Source organism: Barbus barbus, assembly GCF_936440315.1.
Source record: "Barbus barbus genome assembly, chromosome: 26".
NCBI lineage: Eukaryota > Metazoa > Chordata > Actinopteri > Cypriniformes > Cyprinidae > Barbus > Barbus barbus.
In genome coordinates this window covers 16,966,998-16,987,277 of record NC_136754.1, presented here as the reverse complement: position 1 = coordinate 16,987,277, position 20,280 = coordinate 16,966,998, and the positions used below count along the sequence as shown (strand labels likewise).

The window sequence follows — 20,280 nt, the reverse complement described above, 5'->3', positions numbered from 1 at the left end:
GGGAGGCGCGGACACTTGGGGGCGCTCGGGAGGCGCGGACACTTGGGGGCGCTCGGGAGGCGCGGGGCTGGATGGAACCAGCGGAGACGAAGGAGAGCCGGACGGAACCAGCGGGAACTCAGGAGGGCTGGACGGAACCAGCGGGAACTCAGGAGGGCTGGACGGAACCAGCGGGAACTCAGGAGGGCGCTCTTGAAGCGCGGGGTTGCGGGGGTGCTCTGGGCTGAGGACAGCAGCAGTGCTGGGAAGAGTTGGGTGGCCGGAACATTTGGCAGGGCATGTGGAGGGTCCTGGCGAGCGGTGAGCTGGTGAGGCCGGGTTGTTCTCGGGTTGGGTTGGACGAAGATCGGTTTGACATTCTTCGACTTCGAAATCAATGCCATGTACATTGAGGACATAATTTATCAGCCCGATAAGGGAAAAACTGGACGTGGGGATATCGCAGCTGATGACATCTTTGTCCAACCCAAACCGAAAACACACACCGAGCGAGGCGTCAATCCAGCTCACCTCGTTGGAAAGCTCAAGAAACTCCTCTACATACTCTACCAACTCCCGACCATCCTGCCGCAGACACCAAAGCCTGTCTTCAGCCATAGTGTTGTTGTAGTTCCGGTCTTCTGTCACGTTCCCTCTCGGGAGACAAGGAGCGAGGAGACGTAGGAGTTCCAAATAGCACATTTATTGGAGAGACACACACAAGGAGACGAGGAGCTTGGGGAGAGACGAACATCAATGACGTTTAGACCGGACACAGGGGCTAGGAAACACAGGGCTTATAAACACAGGGAAATAAGGAACAGGTGTGGACTAATCAAAACACAGGGCTAGGGACTAATTAAACTAATGAAGACAAACGAGGACAGGAACAGGAAGGCCAAATATGGGCACAGGAGGAGGGGAAACACAAGACAAGGACTGACAAAACCAGGTTAAAGAGATGTGTCTTTAATTTAGATTTAAACTGACAGAGTGTGTTTGCCTCCCGAACAGCGTTAGGTAGATTGTTCCAGAGTTTGGGTGCTAAATAGGAAAAGGATCTGCCGCCCGCAGTCGATTTTGATATTCTAGGTATTATCAAACGGCCAGAGTTTTGAGAACACAGCAGACGTGGAGGACTATAATGTGATAAGAGCTCGCTCAAGTACTGAGGAGCTAAGCCATTCAGGGCTTTATAAGTAATTAACAAGATTTTAAAATCTATACGATGTTTGATAGGAAGCCAGTGCAGTGTTAAAAGAACCGGGCTAATATGGTCATAATTCCTGGTTCTAGTAAGGACTCTAGCTGCTGCATTTTGGACCAACTGTAGTTTGTTGATCAAGCGTGCAGAACAACCACCCAATAAAGCATTACAATAGTCTAACCTTGAGGTCATAAACGCATGAATTAGTATTTCTGCATTTGACATTGAGAGCATAGGTCACAATTTAGAAATGATTTTGAGATGGAAAAACACAGTTTTACAGATGCTAGAAACATGGCTTTCAAATGAAAGATCGCTATCAAACAGCACACCTAGGTTCCTAACTGATGAAGAAGAATTGACAGAGCAGCCGTCAAGTATTAGATAGTGTTCTAGGTTATTACATGTGGGGTTTTTAGGTCCGATAATTAACACCTCTGTTTTTTTCAGAATTTAGCAGTAAGAAATTACTCGTTATCCAGTTTTTTTATATCGACTATGCATTTCGTTAGTTTCTCAATTTGGTGTGTTTCACCGGGCCGCAAAGAAATATAAGGCTGAGTATCATCAGCATAACAGTGAAAGCCATGTCTCCTGATAATTTCTCCCAAGGGTAACATGTAAAGCGTGAAAAGTAACGGCCCTAGTACTGAACCTGGAGGTAATCCATACTGCACTTGTGATCGATATAATACCTCTTCATTCACTGCTATGAACTGATGGCGGTCAGATAAGTATGATTTGAACCATGCTAAGGCATTTGCACTAATGCCAACAAAGTGTTCTAGTCTATTTAAAAGAATGTTGTGGTCGATAGTGTTGAACGCAGCGCTAAGATCCAGTAGAACTAATAAAGAGGTACAACCACGATCAGATGATAGAAGCAGGTCATTTGTAACTCTAATGAGAGCAGTCTCAGTACTATGATACGGTACTATGATGACTGAAATTCCTCACAGATACCATTTTTCTCTAAGAAGGAATATAATTGTGAGGATACTACCTTTTCTAGTATCTTTGACAGAAAAGGGAGATTTGAGATCGGTCTGTGATTAACTAGATCTTTGGGGTCAAGTTGTGTTTTTTTAATGAGAGGCTTAATAACAGCCAATTTGAAGGTTTTGGAGACATATCCTAATGACAATGATGAATTAATAATAGCCAAAAGAGGATCTATGACTTCTGGAAGCAGCTCTTTTAGTCGTTTAGATGGAATAGGGTCTAACATACATGTTGTGGGTTTAGATGATTTAACAAGTTTATACAATTATTCCTCTCCTATAGTAGAGAATGAGTGGAATTGTTCCTCAGGGGAACATCTGATGCGATACTGTAGCTGACGGCTGCATGGTTATAATTTTATCTCTGATAGTATTGATCTTGGAAGTAAAGTAGTTCATAAAGTCATTACTGCTGTGCTCTTGGGAAATGCCAACACCTGTTGATGCTTTATTTTTCGTTAATTTAGTCACTGTATTGAATAAATAGCTGGGGTTTATTTTTATTTATTTAGCTGACGCTTTTATCCAAAGCGACTTACAATTGCTATATATGTCAGAGGTCGCACGCCTCTGGAGCAACTAGGGGTTAAGTGTCTTGCTCAGGGACACATTGGTGTCTCACAGTGGATTCGAACCAGGGTCTCTCACACCAAAGGCATGTGTCTTATCCACTGCGCCATCACCACCCATGGGTTATGTTTGTTTTCTTCTATAAGAGACAAAAAGTAATCAGATCTAGCAGTTCTTAATGCTTTTCTGTAGGATAGGGTACTTTCCCGCCAAGCTATACGAAATACCTCTAGTTTTTTTTTTCCTCCAGCTGCGCATCCATTTTCCGGGCTGCTCTCTTTAGGGTGCGAGTGTGCTCATTATACCACAGAGTCAGGCTGTTTTCTTTGATCTTCCTTAAGCGTAAAGGAGCAACCGTATCTAAAGTTTTCCTGTAGCTCAAATAGTAGAGCATGGCGCTAGCAACGCCAAGATCATGGGTTCGATTCCCAGGGAAAGGAAGAGCTCGTAACAATGTAAAAAAAACTGTAACTTGAATGCAATGTAAGTCGCTTTGGATAAAAGCATCTGCTAAATGCGTAAATGTAAAGTGCTAGAAAAGAGAGAAGTTTTTCTGGAAGATTACTTACAAAGCAGTCTTTTGTGGTAGAAGTGATGGTTCTACCATACTTGTAACAAGGAGTAGAATTTACAGTTTTAGCTATATGGAGTTTACACAAGACTAGATAATGATATGAGATATCATCGCTTTGCTGCAAAATTTCAACACCACTAACATCAATTCCATGTGACATTATTAAATCTAGAGTATGATTTCGACAATGAGTAGGTCCTGAAACGTGTTGTCTAACCCCAATAAAGTTCAGAATGTCTATGAATGCTGATCCTAATGCATCTTTTTCATTATCGACATGGATATTAAAATCGCCAACAATTAGGACTTTATCTGCAGCCAGTACTAACTCAGATAGAAAATCAGCAAATTCTTTAATAAAGTCTGTGTGGTGCCCTGGTGGCCTGTATACAGTAGCCAGTACAAACATCACAGGAGATGTATCACTAACACGTGTTTCTCTAGATAATGTTATACGCAGCACCATAACTTCAAACGAGTTACACTTAAAGCCTGCCCTCTGAGAAATACTGAGAATATTGCTATAAATTGTAGCAACACCTCCCCCTTTACCTTTTGGAAGTGGCTCATTTTTATAGCAGTAATCTTGGTGAGTAGACTCATTTAAAGTAATGTATTCATCTGGTTTTCTCCATGTTTCTGTCAAACAGAGCAAATCTAGATTATTATCATTGATCAAATCATTTACAAAAAGTGCTTTTGTAGAAAGGGACCTGATATTCAGTAAGCCAAGTTTTATCAATTGTTTCTTTGTATTGTAAACATTTTTTATTTGTTGAACATCAATTAAATTGTTACTCTTAATTTGGTTTGGATGTTTTCTGTATTTTCTAGTTCGGGGAACAGACACAGTCTCTATAGTGTGATATCTAGGTGAAGACTTCTGTGACGTGAGGCGGCTAGCAGACGGTCGGTTTAGCCAGTCTGTCTGCTTCCTGACCTGGGCCCCAGTTAGTCAAGTACAAACTCTAAGACTATGTGTCATATTTCTAGAGAGAAGAGCGGCACCACCCCAGGAGGGATGAAGACCATCTCTTTTCAACAGGTCAGGTCTGCCCCAAAAACTTGTCCAATTGTCTATAAAGTCTATGTTATTCTGCGGGCACCACTTAGACATCCAGCCATTGAGTGACGACAGTCTGCTATGTATCTCATCACCCCGGTAAGCAGGGAGGGGGCCAGAGCACATTATAGTGTCTGACATCGTACTTGCAAGTTCACACACCTCTTTTACATTATTTTTAGTGATCTCCGACTGGCAAAGTCGAACATCATTAACGCCGACGTGGATAACAATCTTACTGAATTTACATTTAGCATTAGCCAACACTTTTAAATTTGCCAAGATGTCAGGCGCTTTGGATCCCGGTAAACATTGGACTATGGTGGCTGGTGTCTCTTTTCACATTCCGTACAATAAAATCGCCAATAACTAGAGCACTTACATCAGGTTTCTCAGTGGGTGCCTCACTGAGTGGGGAGAACCTGTTTGATGTTTGATCGGAACGGAAGAGTGGTGTTTTGACCCGTGACTAGGCCGACTTACAGTCACCCAGTTGCCCTGCTGCACGGACTCTAATGCCGGAACCGAACAATGTACAGGACTCCCTGAGCTAATCGCATCCAAGGCCGTATCTTCAGCCCTCACATTCTTACTATCCTCAACTAAAGTTTGGATACGTGTCTCTAGTTCTAAAACCTTCTCTGTCAGCCTAACTATTTCTCGGCATTTATCACATGTGAATCCCTTGTCGCTGATAGAGATAGATAAACTGTACATGTGTACCAACTTACCACTTACCACTGTTGTTTGATGAACTCGTGAAAAACGGAGCGAGAGAGAAATGAAAACAGAGCGAGAAAAAAGAAAACAATAATAGGCATGAATAGAAACGCCAATGGAACCGCGAGTAACAAGCTAACCGGCTAACGAATGCTAACACGCTGCACTCGCGCTGCACACACGGTTTTAAAAGCGAACGATCAAATTAGTTAGATTAGTTTGATAGATAATACCAATTATATGGTAGGAATTAAGTTATATATTATCACTTTAAACAACAGAGAGTGAAAGTAAGGTAAAGATTCAATAAAAAAGCGAAGCTACACGGAGCTACAATCGCAAACCTCTCAGCAGCACAAAAGGCAGGAACAGACTGAAGCAATCCAATTTATCACCCTGTAGCCCAAGACCGATTGCCCACTGAAACTAATCAGGGTTGAGCCTGGTCAGTACCTGGATGGGAGACCTCCTGGGAAAACTAGGTGGCTGCTGGAAGAGGTGTTAGTGAGGCCAGCAGGGGATGCTCACCCTGTGGTCTGTGTGGGTCCCAATGCCTCAGTATCGTGACGGGGACACTATACTGTAAAAATTCCTAGCCAACTTGCTATGTTCACCAGAGAGACTTTTCAACACCTTGTTGATGTTCCTGTCACTCCAGAGCAGAGGTAATGACATTTATTATGGCTAAACTCATATCAGCAAACTATGGGATGAATCTGTTGACTTTAAGTTTTACTAAACCAAAAAAAAAAAGAGGCCTTTTATGTTTTCTTAAAAAGGAATCACAACATGTAAGCATATCCATCATTCCGGCTTCAACAAGAGACAGCTGTGATAAAAGTAGTTATTGAAAGGTTTCTGGCAGCATTGAGCAGGGGATAACTAGGTGCTAGATGAAACATACATTTGGTGGCTATTAGCCAGTATTGTTCATTCCTGAGAGGTCGCACAGTCACACCATTCCTCGAAAAGCACATAGACACAGTAGACTACTAATATATGGCCGTCGAACAGTCCTAATGTTTATTTCCCAAAACAATAACAGGATAACAGGTTGTCATAATAATGTTGACCCCCCATTTAATAAACAGGATGTCTGAGAGCACAAAGAGCAGCGCTTGAATAGTGTGAATGTCTCTTATTAGCACATTGCCTGAACCCTTTATAAAGATCTAAATAAACATAAATACAGATCTACAAGTTCTTTTAATGAAACGTGGCATCTGAGGTCAATAACTTTTAGCAGTGAGGTAGGCTACATATATACTTTTTTTTTTTACTCTTTTAAATATATACTAATATACGTTACATATAGATATAATAGAAGTGACCTTAGCGCATTACCAGATTTATTTAGCTTTGATTCAGGATTGTTAATACTATTTTTAATGATCCAAATTAAGCTACATCTCTTTAATTAGATCCTTTCAACTCGAAAGTTTAGTATTTGAGACAATGCCTTTAAGTGACTCGTGACTGATTGTATGATGCTGGGCATGACTCATATCGTTGCATCTGTAACATCTCTGTACTGGATGGATTTAGCAGTTATTTCAGCCCAGTGTCGGGACGAAGCACACCCAGTCGTGCAGCTGCCCTGGATGTCAATCAAAGCTTTAGCAGAGGATTAACGATAAGTGCCAGGGATGACTGTGCTCTTCAGTCAAGAGAACAGAAAGCATATTTTATCTGGGTATCATAAGAACCTATTTAAAAGGTTAGATGTAGTTATGGAGCAAAATTGCCTCCAATCATCCTGTTAATGATTTGAGCCTCGAGATTTGCAATATAAGTAGTGATCAACAGTGGAGTGTTTACTATGAAAACAGGCCAGTTATAGTAGAACTATGTAAATGGTCCCTGTATTGATTATAAAAAGTTCACAGACTAAGAATATGATACAAAGGCAATAAAGGTCAAATTCACTTTTAATGTGTCTAATTGGTCATAGATGAGAATTAGAATGTGACGGGTTGTTTTATATTGTAGAACTACAGGATATTTTAAAAGGTTCTATTGTGTGGCTATTTAAAAACATAAAGACAGCTGATAAACCACAGACATGCTGTTCATTCTATGAGAATGACACTGTGACTCCAGTCGTTCCCAAGAGCCCAATTTAAGAGTCAGTGAACACCTGGGACATATTCCTATATGTGTCATTAATTGTACATAGCATTTCCAGCCTTACATTCTGACACACACACACACACACACACACACACACACATATATACATATATATATAACCTAAAAGAAATAGTAGTTTGATTAAATTAACTATATCCTATTGTTCATCCTGTGCAAGCATGAAATATCTGCTAAATGAACGTATTTACTGATCTCATCAGATCTTACAGATGAAGAATTTGTGTACCACATCAATTACAATTTCTTTGAGAGAAAAAAAAAAAGTTTCTTAAAAGATTTTATTTAAGCCTTTATACAGTGCAACTTCAAATGTAGCTTTACACCCATATATACAGGTCCTTCTCAAAAAATTTGCATATCATGAAAAGGTTCTTTAAACGAGCTATTAACCTAATCATCTGAATCAACTAATTAACTCTAAACACCTGCAAAAGATTCCTGAGGCTTTTAAAAACTCCCAGCCTGGTTCATTACTCAAAACCGCAATCATGGGTAAGACTGCCGACCTGACTGCTGTCCAGAAGGCCATCATTGACACCCTCAAGCAAGAGGGTAAGACACAGAAAGAAATTTCTGAACGAATAGGCTGTTCCCAGAGTGCTGTATCAAGGCACCTCAGTGGGAAGTCTGTGGGAAGGAAAAAGTGTGGCAGAAAACGCAGCACAACGATAAGAGGTGACCGGACCCTGAGGAAGATTGTGGAGAAGGACCGATTCCAGACCTTGGGGGACCTGCGGAAGCAGTGGACTGAGTCTGGAGTAGAAACATCCAGAGCCACCGTGTACAGGCGTGTGCAGGAAATGGGCTACAGGTGCCGCATTCCCCAGGTCAAGCCACTTTTGAACCAGAAACAGCAGCAGAAGCGCCTGACCTGGGCTACAGAGAAGCAGCACTGGACTGTTGCTCAGTGGTCCAAAGTACTTTTTTCGGATGAAAGCAAATATTGCATGTCATTCGGAAATCAAGGTGCCAGAGTCTGGAGGAAGACTGGGGAGAGGGAAATGCCAAAATGCCTGAAGTCCAGTGTCAAGTACCCACAGTCAGTGATGCTGGTGTTGGTCCACTGTGTTTTATCAAGGGCAGGGTCAATGCAGCTAGCTATCAGGAGATTTTGGAGCACTTCATGCTTCCATCTGCTGAAAAGCTTTATGGAGATGAAGATCTCATTTTTCAGCACGACCTGGCACCTGCTCACAGTGCCAAAACCACTGGTAAATGGTTTACTGACCATGGTATTACTGTGCTCAATTGGCCTGCCAACTCTCCTGACCTGAACCCCATAGAGAATCTGTGGGATATTGTGAAGAGAAAGTTGAGAGACGCAAGACCCAACACTCTGGATGAGCTTAAGGCCGCTATCGAAGCATCCTGGGCCTCCATAACACCTCAGCAGTGATTGCCTCCATGCCACGCCGCATTGAAGCAGTCATTTCTGCAAAAGGATTCCCGACCAAGTATTGAGTGCATAACTGAACATAATTATTTGAAGGTTGACTTTTTTTTTTTTTTTTTGTATTAAACACTTTTCTTTTATTGGTCGGATGAAATATGCTAATTTTTTGAGATAGGAATTTGGGGTTTTCATGAGCTGTATGCCAAAATCATCAATATTAAAACAATAAATGGCTTGAACTACTTCAGTTGTGTTGTAATGAATTTAAAATATATGAAAGTCTAATGTTTATCAGTACATTACAGAAAATAACGAACTTTATCACAATATGCTAATTTTTTGAGAAGGACCTGTATATGTATACCCTCAACTCAAGGACCAGGGGGCGTCATTGGATAAGATAGCAAAGGAGTAGCTCATTGGTTGAAGCCAAGGGTTATATTTTTAAATCCCTTTAAAGCGCCCCCTTCTGGTAAACAGTTGAACACAATGAACACAAGCTGTACCTTATACTGGGTGCTGTGGCCATGACAGTGAGCACAGCTTCTTGGGGGTAAATCCAGGGCCGGCGCCAAGGGGGGTCACTCGCGGGTCCTCCCTCCTCCTTGTTGAACGCGATCGAGAAAGAGTAAGTACTGATAAAACAGCGCACATATGGTAAGTTGTTGCAATCGATTTATTTTAGCTACAATTAAACAAACAAATTTAGTTAACTAACTTTTTTTATTATTTAAATGTAGCTCAAATAAATTGTTTGCAACCTCTTACCTTAAAAAAGTTTGTATAATTTTTTTTTCAGTGTAGGTTTAGGGGTAAGGGCTTGGGTTAGAGCTTAGAAAATATCATTAACCTGAAACAAAATCAATGTGCTAATATACTGAAATGTTGTGTGTAAAAACCTTTTGATAAACACTGATATTCTAGCCAATAATATTTTATTACATCTTACAGGTATCAATAACCCATGTAATCATGTCAATTTGATCATCATTTTGAAGATTTCAATGTTCTGTAGTCATTTCATTATTAAAGAGGTCCCAATTAAACACACCTGCACCATCTAATCAAGGTCTTAAGCATACTAGAAACTTCCTGGCAGTTGTGTTGAAGTTGGAGCTAAACTCTGCAGGATAGTGGCCCTCCAGGACCGAGTTTGGACACCAATGGTCTAGGCCGGGAGTGTCCAATCCTGCTCCTGGAGGGCCGCTGTCCTGCAAAGTTTAACTCCCACCCCAATTAAACACACCTGAACCGGCTAATCAAGGTCTTACTAGGCATACTAGAAACTTCTAATCAGGTGTGTTTGAGCTAAATTCTGTCTGTAGGATAGTAGCTCTTCGGGACTGAGTTTGGACATCCCTGGTCTAGGCCTTTAGGTTACTTTTCATTTTAGTACAAAGGTTCACGGTCTTTATCATCAAACATGAACTAAAAATACTCTATGATCATTTGAAATCTTTTAGTTGAGGAATTATAGTTGTGTCTTGAATTTTAGAACAAGGACAATAGGACAGGGACATTTATTTACAGGAATATATCACATTACATGCACATATAGCACATACCAAAGACACTATATTTAGGCTATCTTAATATGGAGCTAATTAAAGACAGCAAGGAAAGAGAGCAGACTGGTGTTTGTAAGAGACAGAAAAGATAATGTAGTTGGTGCAGACAGTGGAGACCATAGAGGGACTCGGTGACTGACAGAGACAAGCAGCAACAACAGCTGAATCTAAGAATGGAGAAAGCAGCGGAGATGAATGAAGGTACAGTACAAAGGTTAGAGCTAAATATGGCTGAATTGAAAAGCACCCCAGTAACTGTACACAGCATTTAGGGACATTTATACAGCAGTGAACCACTGACATTTTACGAGCAGTGCTTTCTGCTCATCCACTGAAAAGAGAACCAAAATGTGCCACTATCTAGAGATTTAAGAGTTAATGAAATTCAAATTAGCTGTTGTGAACATTTATGCACTTATCATTTTTGTCCAGTTTTTTGAACAGTGATCATTTGGTCCATCACCGACAATACAGTTACTGTGTTTTCACACAGAACTGTCTCATTGCAACATGACACCCGCCAACACCAACATACAGAAGGCGACAACATTTCTTTTTCTGTTCTGAGGGGGTGGGGAGCGAGTGGGCCATGTGAAAGGTGCCAGAGACCCTCTGTTAGAGCAGTTGTGCTGCTAGAGAAATGAAATACACCCACGGACACAAAGAACATGGAAATCAGGAATGAACAGGATTTTCTTTCTCTTGAATGCAAGGAGTAAACGGAAGTTGTTGGCTGCAAGAACATAAGGGGGAGTGCAGATCACGGAAAAGATACAGATCAGAGGGGAGCTAGGCCGTGAAAATCTCTTGAAGGACACAGAGTGTAAGAAAAGGAAACTACTACAGTAGCAAATGCCATTTTTATACCTGGATTAAATGCAACAATATATGTGATTATAATTACAGAAACATATCTACAAAAATACATTGCCAGAAAAGTGATTCCAGTGAACGAGAACATCCTTTTTCAAACAGTTAACTTGCATTGGTCATTAGACAAGCTTACATAAATTGTGACTTTTTTAACATTTACATCAGGGGAATTTTACAACACCAACACACTGCAGCAGTCACTGAAGACGTTTTGTTGGATTTTGAAAGAGACTGGACTTTAACAACAACCAATCCATATTATCTGTAAGTTGCTGATGTAGTTATGAAAATGTTACAAATGTTTCTAAACTCTATCCTTGTGGTCATTACTGACCTGGCAGCTGGACTTCTTGGTAACGCATCATTTCAACGTCATTTTCATTTGTTGCTGTCAGCATTGCTTTTGTTTGGGCCCCTCCTGAGCCTATGGGTTTCCCATTATAGTGTGTTTGCAAAGAGGACTCACTTTCTCTACAGGTAAGACACAAAAAAATCATATCTGTGCAATTTCATATTCAATTAAGTGCTGCTGTTTTGCAGGTAATCACAACAGCAGTGAGTGTGTTAGTTAGTACTGAATACATTTTAGACACAATATTGACAGTTCAATTTTGCTCCACCAAAAAAGCAGAATCAAACATTCACATCACTGTTAAACACAATATAGACTTATATGTCAGTATAGTCAGGATAACACCATATTTAATTTTTGACAGAAATGGAAAAAGGCTGAGGGATAGGCATACAGTGTATTCAGTGGATTGTACTATTGTTTGTTCAGCTGACAAAACCTCTTTCCAGAATAAAATTTTAGTAGACTAAAGTTGTAAGTTGTGAAAATTGTGTGATCTAAGGCCTTATACAGTGCATGTCATTGTAAACACTATAAGTCTATCCCTCACAGTGTTGTTTTCCTCCACGTTATAAATTCAAAATACAATCGAACCTGATTAAGGTCTATAGCGTTCCTGAATAAATCAGAGCTTTTGAACTAATCAGTTGAGTGAATGATACAATGACTCACTCATAAAGATTGTGGCGGAAAAAAAGCACAAAACATTTTTTATTTGAAAAGAGTATTATGTCTTAATTTAAAGGCTGTCTGAGTAATGTTGAGTAATTACTTATTTACCGTTAAAGAGTATATTCTATATAGTATAAGGGGCTTTTCTCACAGATTAGATCAGTGCAGTGCTGAGGGGCCTCCAGGGCAGGTTTAATAACCCCTGGATTAGATCAACAGTGATTCACGGGACTTGAATGTAATCTGGACATAAAATCTTCATGTTTTCATTGTCATGTGATCTACAAATCACCTGCCTTGACCTCATGCAATAGTAAAGTGTCCATTAGTTGTGCTCTTCAGAATCTCACCAGAAGCAGTAGGTCATCTGAATACTTTTCACTTACAGTTTTATGAATACTGTAAAATTGGACATACTATTTTCACATACTGGTGTATATAGGATACACTGTGCTCGATGTTAATACAGTAATATGTCATTCACCATTCATTTTTAGGGTGTTCCTGCGCTCAGGTTGGGGCTGGACCTGCATCTTTGTTGGCTCTTTTGTCTTTGTCCTGTCTTTCTCAGTTCGTCGCTCTCTCACACTTTCCTTGCGACACCTCTCTCGGCTAGCTGTGGTAGGTGGACTGTGGCTGGGCTTCCGCAAACTGCTTTGTCTGTTGGAAAATGCCACTGGGAGCTGCTATGAGCCCCTCGGCTCCACTCTTGAGTTGGCTTCAGGGACCAATGGAGATCAGCCTTTACTACTTTTACGAGAAGGTGAAACAAAGGAGGCCTGTGTCCACTCTGGCATGTTGTGGCGTGGCTATGAAGTATCTGAAGATGCCCTCCTACTATGTTTGTGCTGCCTGCTTCTAGCTGAGGAGACTGCAGTGTTTGGGCACTACCTGAGCCTGGGTGGACCCTCTGGAGCCCCGCTACGCATCCTCTTCCTGTTCTGCGTCCTGCTGTTGAGTCTCTGGGTGTTCCTGCTGCTCTGCCTGCTGGCTTACTTCCCCCAGTTTCCTACTCAGCTTTTGGGAGGTGCCCTGGGTTGTTTGAGCTGGAGAGCATTGTATCAAGGCTGGTACCGACTTGGACCTAGTTGGTACTGCCCTGGGAGGCCAGGGGTGGGACTTTTGTCTACAAAGAACAAACAGGAAGAGACATCCGAGACACTGTGTGAAAATAATGCTAAAGAGAGCAACTAGAAAAGGCTTGAGTAATTTGCTTGGTAGAATTTGGACTAACTATACATAGTGGTGCTGCAGTATACCAGTAAAAACCGTAGAATATCCGGCAAAATCTCTACCAATACAAGATGAATGTATATTTGACAAATTCTTTACCAAAATGGCTGGTCTTTATGCATTTTATTAATGTTTACTAAATCCTCACTCAAATTGAATAACATGGTCAAGAAGGTACTTTACCTAAAAATTCCCTTCAAACCTGCATGACAAAGATTTTCACTGTTTGTGTTCCATAGAGGAAAGAATGTTATACAGGTTTGGAACAATGTGGATGAGTAAATGGTAACACAATTTCCATTTTAGGGTGAACTGTTTAATGATTTAAACATTAATCAGGTTCAAGTTTAAATATATTTGGCAATAGTTTAAACACTAATACAGAAATGGTTTCACACATAAAACCATGAATACAGAACAAATGAAGACACAACTGAGACATCATATTGATTTATTAGATTCTTCCTTGACAATCTCAATTTGTTTTTTTATTACAAAAATATTCACAGAATTTTTGGAAAGCTCAGCCTTAAATAAGAAACTTGTGATTCATTTATGCCCAAATGCATATGTAATTTAAAGACAGAAAATTAATTCTGGGTCAGTGTGGTATAATTTTTTTTTGCAGTGGTCTCATTTTGCAAAAATCTCTAAACTTGAACAAACCTTTCACAAATGGAAAACCATAAGTGGCCTCACAACAGACAAAAAAAGGGGTAATAAGAGATGCTTATTTGGACCACACAAGATTTGTACCCACAAAAAAGCATGCTTCAAATCTCTAATGAAAAAGTTTAATAAGGCAAGAGTAGGAATAGATCCTGGTTAAAAATGACAATAGTACTGAAAAATATTATTTCCATCAATCTTTAAAAAAAAAAACCTGTACAACAAAACCATAACTACCTAACTTTGAAAAAAGAAAAAAGGTGATGGACGTACACAAAGAAAACTTCTTGCCTGCTCGAATGAAGCTCCAAATAGAAGGCTGAAAAGGAGAAAACATTCTCTGAAAAACTTGCTCAGAGCATTATAAAAAGGCATGTTCCTTCACAAAGTATAATAATCCCAGACGGTGGTTGGTTTAGGCAGTCAGGAACCATTCATCATAGGAATTTCAGACGTGATACTGTCCAATGGCTGCCAGAGGCAATCCATGAGAGAATCGTAGAGCTCCTCGCTGCGCTCCATGTATTGCTTATTTAATGCCTCCACATCCACCTGTGGGTTTGGGTCTGAGGGAGAAGATACTGAGTAATTAATAATGTGTAATCTTGCTCTAATCAACAATTTGGTCAATTAAACAGCCAAATGAAATGTTATGAAATATTACCTTCAGCAGGGTCCTCCTCAACATCCTCTGTGCCATCATGTGACTGCTGAAGCATTACCAAAAAAAAAGGTCAATTGAAGAACAGAAATGGTTTGAATTTATATTTTAAAAATACTGTTAATCATGAATCACTATTAAAAATACCTCTGTGGATCCCTGCATGTCAGGGGGCATGGGGGGCATCCCCATGGGTGGGGGTGGTGCCATCATCCCATGTGGAACTGGAGGTGGGGTAACATATGGGTTGTAGCCGTAGTTATAACTGCTGTACTGATCATAACCCCACTGTGGATAGTAATTGTTGTAAGGCTGTTGATAATACTGCTGTTGATAGTTGGTGTTGTAGCTGTTATTCTGGTTGTGGTAACTGCTTGGTTTATTGCTAAAATGAAAAAAGAAAGAATATGGTGAAACTTTATGTGGATTTGGGAGGTTAAAGTTTAAATATCAAGAAGTCACTGACCACTTAAAACTTAAAAGTTCAAATGAAATGTACCCTTTGTTGACGGCAATGCTTATCCTGATGGGTTTTCCTCCCAGGCCTGATGCGTTCTGAAACTCTTCGAGGGCTTTCTTCTGTTCATTCTCGTCGCTAAACTTCACGAAGCCATAACCCCTGTACATGTGAAAAAAATAGATCATCAGCACCTGCTCCCTCATGCTTCATGCGCCTCATCATGCAGTATATGCATATTTCAATATGTATTCAGAAAGTAATAATTAATTTGATGGTAGAACTGAAACTTCTCTTTTACTTTTAACATGAAGTAGCATCACTTCAATTGTGAGTTGCTCTTGCTTACCCTATATGGGGAAAACAATAGTTTTAGCAGATTTGTAACAACGGCAAATCACATCCATGTATTGTCTGGCCCTTTTTAGGAGAGGGAGGGTAAAGAGTATCGACTGAAAATAAGCTTTTAAAAAATACAAAATAAAAGGTAAAGGAGACCGCTTATAGTTCAACTACCTCATCTTTGGTCAACATCAGTAGGTCAAACTGTCAGAGAAAGCCAAGTAAGTTTATGCAGTACAGAGTTGGCGGCTGAAAAATGTCATACCTGGAGTTCCCATAGGGATCAGTGACAACTTTGGCTCCTTTGCATGAAGGGAATTTTTTCAGAAAGAACTGCTGAAGCTGGTAGTCATCCACTTCTGATGTGAGATCTCCAACAAAGACTGAAAATTCTGGGCTGAGGAAGAAAATGAAAGTATAACGTGAAAGAAACCGCCACAGTGTGTAAAATGTAATATTTAACTTTTAGCAGCTACTTTCTTTTTGGTTCCTCAACAATAAATCAACAACTAAAGGCCTTTCCACACTGTGCGCGAAAAAGCTAAACGAATTTCGAACGGGAATAAAACAACAGCTTCCTATGGATGCTTACACATAGGCCGCAAAGATTCACGCACCGAAAATGCGAATGTTTTTTTTTGTCCAGTCCGACAAATCTTTTCAGTTTCGCAAAGCGAAAACATGGGCCGTCCAATAAGACCTGAGTTAGGATCACCTGACCGAAGCAGCTGCTGTTGCGCTGTTTCGAAAACCAGTGTAAACAAACAACGATGAAGAGTATCCCGGATAAAAGAGTGGATGCTGAGTTCTTGTTATCGTTGGTATTTGAGAACAGATTTATTCTCACATGTTCTTCACACAGAATAACATTTCTAATAATTCTCCACTGAATCATGTGATCTGTAGAGCACAGTCCGTTTTCTTCCATGTGCACGAGTGTTATGAGTCAGAGCGCGTTCACTCTCTAGATCTAGGTAAGCAAATATATTAATAATTAAATACATTTACAAGTGTAGCTTGATGCTAATTGTACTTCTAATTATATTTTAGGATGTAGCCTATTCTTGTACGCATTATAGATGGTTTGTGTTTCTGGTGTAGAACCAAACTTTGTTTATCTTAATTTAGATGTTAAATCCACATACAAGACACATCCGAGGAAAAATACATCGTTGGTCGGCGCCCCCTAGCGTGCAGGCGTTAATTAGCAGAAGGCAAACATTCGTTTCGCGCTCGGTGTGAAAGAAACGTTCGTCTGCGATTTGTCTCGCTTTTCCACATCACGCTCAGTGTGGAAAGGCCTTAAAATGTTTTTCTGTACATGTTGTGCTTACCCAGGCTCTGGCCTTTTCCCATATGTTGCATAGTTTAGCTTGAACTTCCTGGGCTGAAATGCAAACAAAATACAACCATTGAGCAAATCAAATATCATTTGCCTGTAGTATGAGACAATTCGCTGACAAATTGAGTTTTATTATTTGAGTAAGGAAGCTATTATTTCCACATACCTCCACCAATCAGTACTGGCTTTATCCCATTCGTCAGCTAGTTCCTAACAGAGTTTATTCACCAGCTTCAAACAAAGTCATTTTAAAAACAGCCTCAACCACCTTCCTTAGGGAAGAAATTGAGCTCTGTAACTCGCCCATCACTAGTAATATATGGAGTATAATTAAAATGTCTCATATCAGGTGGGGGCCATGCTGGTTATGCCTTCCTATAATAATCTATATATATGAATGTATTGAAATCAAATATAGATGCCAAAACTACACAATCTAATGGGTGAAAGTTTGGCATCTTACCGGATTCGATCCTGGAACCAGTTTCCCATTAAGCCTCTGCACACAACGGTCAACACTGGCCTCATCTGCCATCTCCACAAAACAGTATCCAGCAGAGCCTCTGAGGAAACACACAAGAGAATATTCAATTATTTCTGTCAACAAATATCCGGCTTATCTCAAAGGCAAATAAGCATTGTAATAATTATATGGCAATATAATATGTTCAGTGAGTCTGGATATTATTAACACAAAGAAATAAGCTGTAGACCTAAAAAGTTGCCTAGATACTAGATTGACATATCCCCATTAATTGTTTTTAACCATAAGGATTTTTTCTCTTTTTAAGTCTGTTTAGGAGCTATAAGCCATGAACCAAACCAACCAGCTACGAGATGGATACATAAACATTGATTTGAAGCAAAACATTTTATTTGAAAATAAGCGAAAGAGAGAAAACGGCTTTGATTAGGGGGAAAACTACAATGCCATAAAACATTGCGAAATACAATTAAATTTAAATCTATGGAGAACTATGAAGTTATTGATTTAAAGATGTTGATTATATAGAGATACAATATATTTTATGTTTAGTCAACAACAAAAAAAAACCGCAGTTTCATGGGAGTTTTTTTTTTTTTTTGCCATGGTTTGCTTGCTGCTATTCTGATTCAGGGAGATTTCTTTGCAGAATTATGGGTAATGTAGTTTTTAAAAGGAATTCTGCTGTTATTTTAAAAAAAAGTTTAAATAATGAGGGCTGATTGCTTCAACAAAATCATGTACCATCAATTAACAACCTCATTGCACGTCTGTCTTTAAAGGTTTACAGGTTATCATTAAAAATACACTTCCTGCTTGATAGGCTTTTTACTTCAGGAACCCAACTGTTGCACTTTGTTTAGAGATGTACTCTTACCCGGTAACTCGATGTGTAATTATTTTGACACCGTAGGCAGTCTCTCCCATAGTGCTGAAAGCTTGCTTAATGAAGTTTTCATCCATGTATGGGTCTAACTGTAAAACAAATAATGGGATTAATGTCCTGTCAGCCTATTTTAAACACACCATGTTAATGATTTACATAAAGCTGCAGTGAAAAAGAGTTCTGCGTCACGTGTCCGTTTACAGCGCGGGCGTCTTAACGTAGTTTAGTACATTACATTACATTATGTTGTATAATTACGGAGTCAACTCAAAATCATAACAAAGACATGTAGTTTGTCTCATTATTTAAACTACGACATAAAAACGCTTATGCAAATATGAGAGGCCTGCTGAGAGTAAGCATAAGAAAATTCAAACCACGGATTAATAACCGCCAAATTTACAAATGTGCTTCATTTCGGTGTACATTCAGCATTTTTTTCTAGTTTAGTGAGTGTTTGAGTGGCCTGCTAGCCATGCTTGCGTAACATCGAGCTAAACCCACATGCTGCTGTTTTCTAATCTACAAACTCGCTGAGTTATCGACGAAAAGTAAACAAAAACACAATACTTACATCACCCATCCATAAACTTGTCATTCTGTTAAACATCTTGCCGGCTGTAACTGATGCACCTCAGAGGTTTGCAAAATTAAGCGACAGTTGGCTGCAGAAACTGCGTGGTGTTTCCTGAAGCTAGCAGAACGTTACGTTTACTGAACACACACTTCCGCTTCCGGCAGCGCAGCCATCAGTTACGAATTCTCTCCTCTGCCAGTCTGTCTGTTAGGTTTACTCAGGGTTCAAGCATGAGTAAATTATCAACAGTTTTTGTTTTTCGTAATAAAATTAAGTACATAAAACGCTATGCTACGCATATGTTATTCTGAGTTTGACTTGAAGGGGGCAGTAGTGAGTGTTAAACTCCGGCCAGTCGTCCAGCAGAGGAAGAGACGCAAGACACGTGATGACTTTGGTGTGATATTGATGGAAGGAAGCTGTAACCGAAATGAACACGTTACGAACAACATTTTTGTGCTTTTCGGGGGCACAGAGTTTGTGTCGGTATGTGAAACCAATCAATTCTTTAAAAAAAACTTAGTTTGCTGAACGTTTTTGATTGTGAATTTAACCACCGGCATTAACCAACCTCACATCACTAATATCGTTGCCATAATCCTAATGAAATATTGGTAGTAATCTAATCAGAATAAATTGCAAAACCACAGCTAAGCATAGAGTACACAAAAATACAGTGAAAAATATTGAGTGTAACGATATAGTTGCAGTACATTTATGTAGCAATGACATGTAGTACAATAAATGAGTCCCCTTCAGTTTGGCTTTATTCATATTTAGTTACTTTTAAGTTTACAATAGTCATGCAAGTCTGATCAATGTACAGATTCACCTGTATATTTGTCACTCTGCAACTGAGTTTTGAGGAAGACTTGCAGTCTTCAGGACTCGATGTACAGTACATGCATTAATATTTTACATTGTTTTAATTCATTTTCAGGAGTAATGGCCTTCACTCTACCATATTCTGCTGCAGTCAGCTACGCTCTATCAGTTCGTTGGTTCTGTCAAGAACAGGAACCGAGCAGAAACCTGTCCTGCAAGGAACCCTGACCACCAAAGCAGAGGGAGCTTGTGTTTTCCAGCAGCCACTCTGGCACCATCAACAAGTCCGCACAGTCAAACGTGGTACAGAGTATCAGCCGAAGAACATCAAACGAAAGAGGACCCATGGGTGGATCAAAAGAATTAGCACTCCAGGTGGGATCGAAGTAATCCTGCGCCGAATGCTCAAAGGACGAAAGTCCCTCACGCATTGAGACACTGACTGGACAGTGGCTTTGATAGACCTTTGAAGTGAATCTCAGTTGAATGCCAGCTGTGCAGGAGAGCTTTTGAGTTTCTATTTGAAATAGTTATCAAATTAAAACGATTAATGCACAATGAATAGACTTCATTGGATGTTTTTTTTTTTTCCAGTTTGATGGCTCTTATCCTTCTTCATACTTCCAGTTGAGTGTGTGCATGTCAAAGTTTTTGCTGTATGCAGTGTAGGTAAAAGATGGA

At 39.9% G+C, this 20,280-nt stretch overlaps 3 protein-coding genes across 4 annotated transcripts; 2 read left to right on the top strand and 1 right to left on the bottom strand.

Moving 5' to 3' along the window:
- Window positions 1-11,325: 11,325 nt before the first annotated feature.
- LOC306845602 (fat storage-inducing transmembrane protein 1-like) lies at window positions 11,326-13,703 on the top strand. The gene is made up of 2 exons (XM_079378500.1): window positions 11,326-11,576; window positions 12,621-13,703. The coding sequence occupies exons 1-2, from the start codon at window positions 11,383-11,385 to the stop codon at window positions 13,315-13,317; spliced, it is 891 nt and encodes a 296-aa protein (XP_079234626.1). The 5' UTR covers window positions 11,326-11,382; the 3' UTR covers window positions 13,318-13,703.
- A 90-nt stretch (window positions 13,704-13,793) lies between these two features.
- LOC306845601 (tRNA selenocysteine 1-associated protein 1-like) lies at window positions 13,794-19,109 on the bottom strand. 2 transcript variants are annotated; one of them, XM_079378499.1, is made up of 9 exons: window positions 18,772-19,109; window positions 18,189-18,286; window positions 17,291-17,390; window positions 16,820-16,872; window positions 15,751-15,882; window positions 15,186-15,305; window positions 14,834-15,071; window positions 14,690-14,735; window positions 13,794-14,591 (listed from the first exon to the last, which is right to left on the bottom strand). In XM_079378499.1, exons 1-9 carry the CDS (start codon window positions 18,805-18,807, stop codon window positions 14,449-14,451), a joined length of 966 nt encoding a protein of 321 aa, XP_079234625.1. In that variant the 5' UTR covers window positions 18,808-19,109; the 3' UTR covers window positions 13,794-14,448. The 2 variants fall into 2 exon arrangements, with proteins under 2 accessions (XP_079234625.1, XP_079234624.1); XM_079378498.1 differs by having other exon boundaries at window positions 14,690-14,732; window positions 18,772-18,913.
- Window positions 19,110-19,150: 41 nt separating this feature from the next.
- Window positions 19,151-20,167, top strand: LOC306845603 (uncharacterized protein). The gene is made up of 2 exons (XM_079378501.1): window positions 19,151-19,260; window positions 19,715-20,167. Exons 1-2 carry the CDS (start codon window positions 19,205-19,207, stop codon window positions 20,031-20,033), a joined length of 375 nt encoding a protein of 124 aa, XP_079234627.1. The 5' UTR covers window positions 19,151-19,204; the 3' UTR covers window positions 20,034-20,167.
- The last annotated feature ends 113 nt before the right edge of the window (window positions 20,168-20,280 follow it).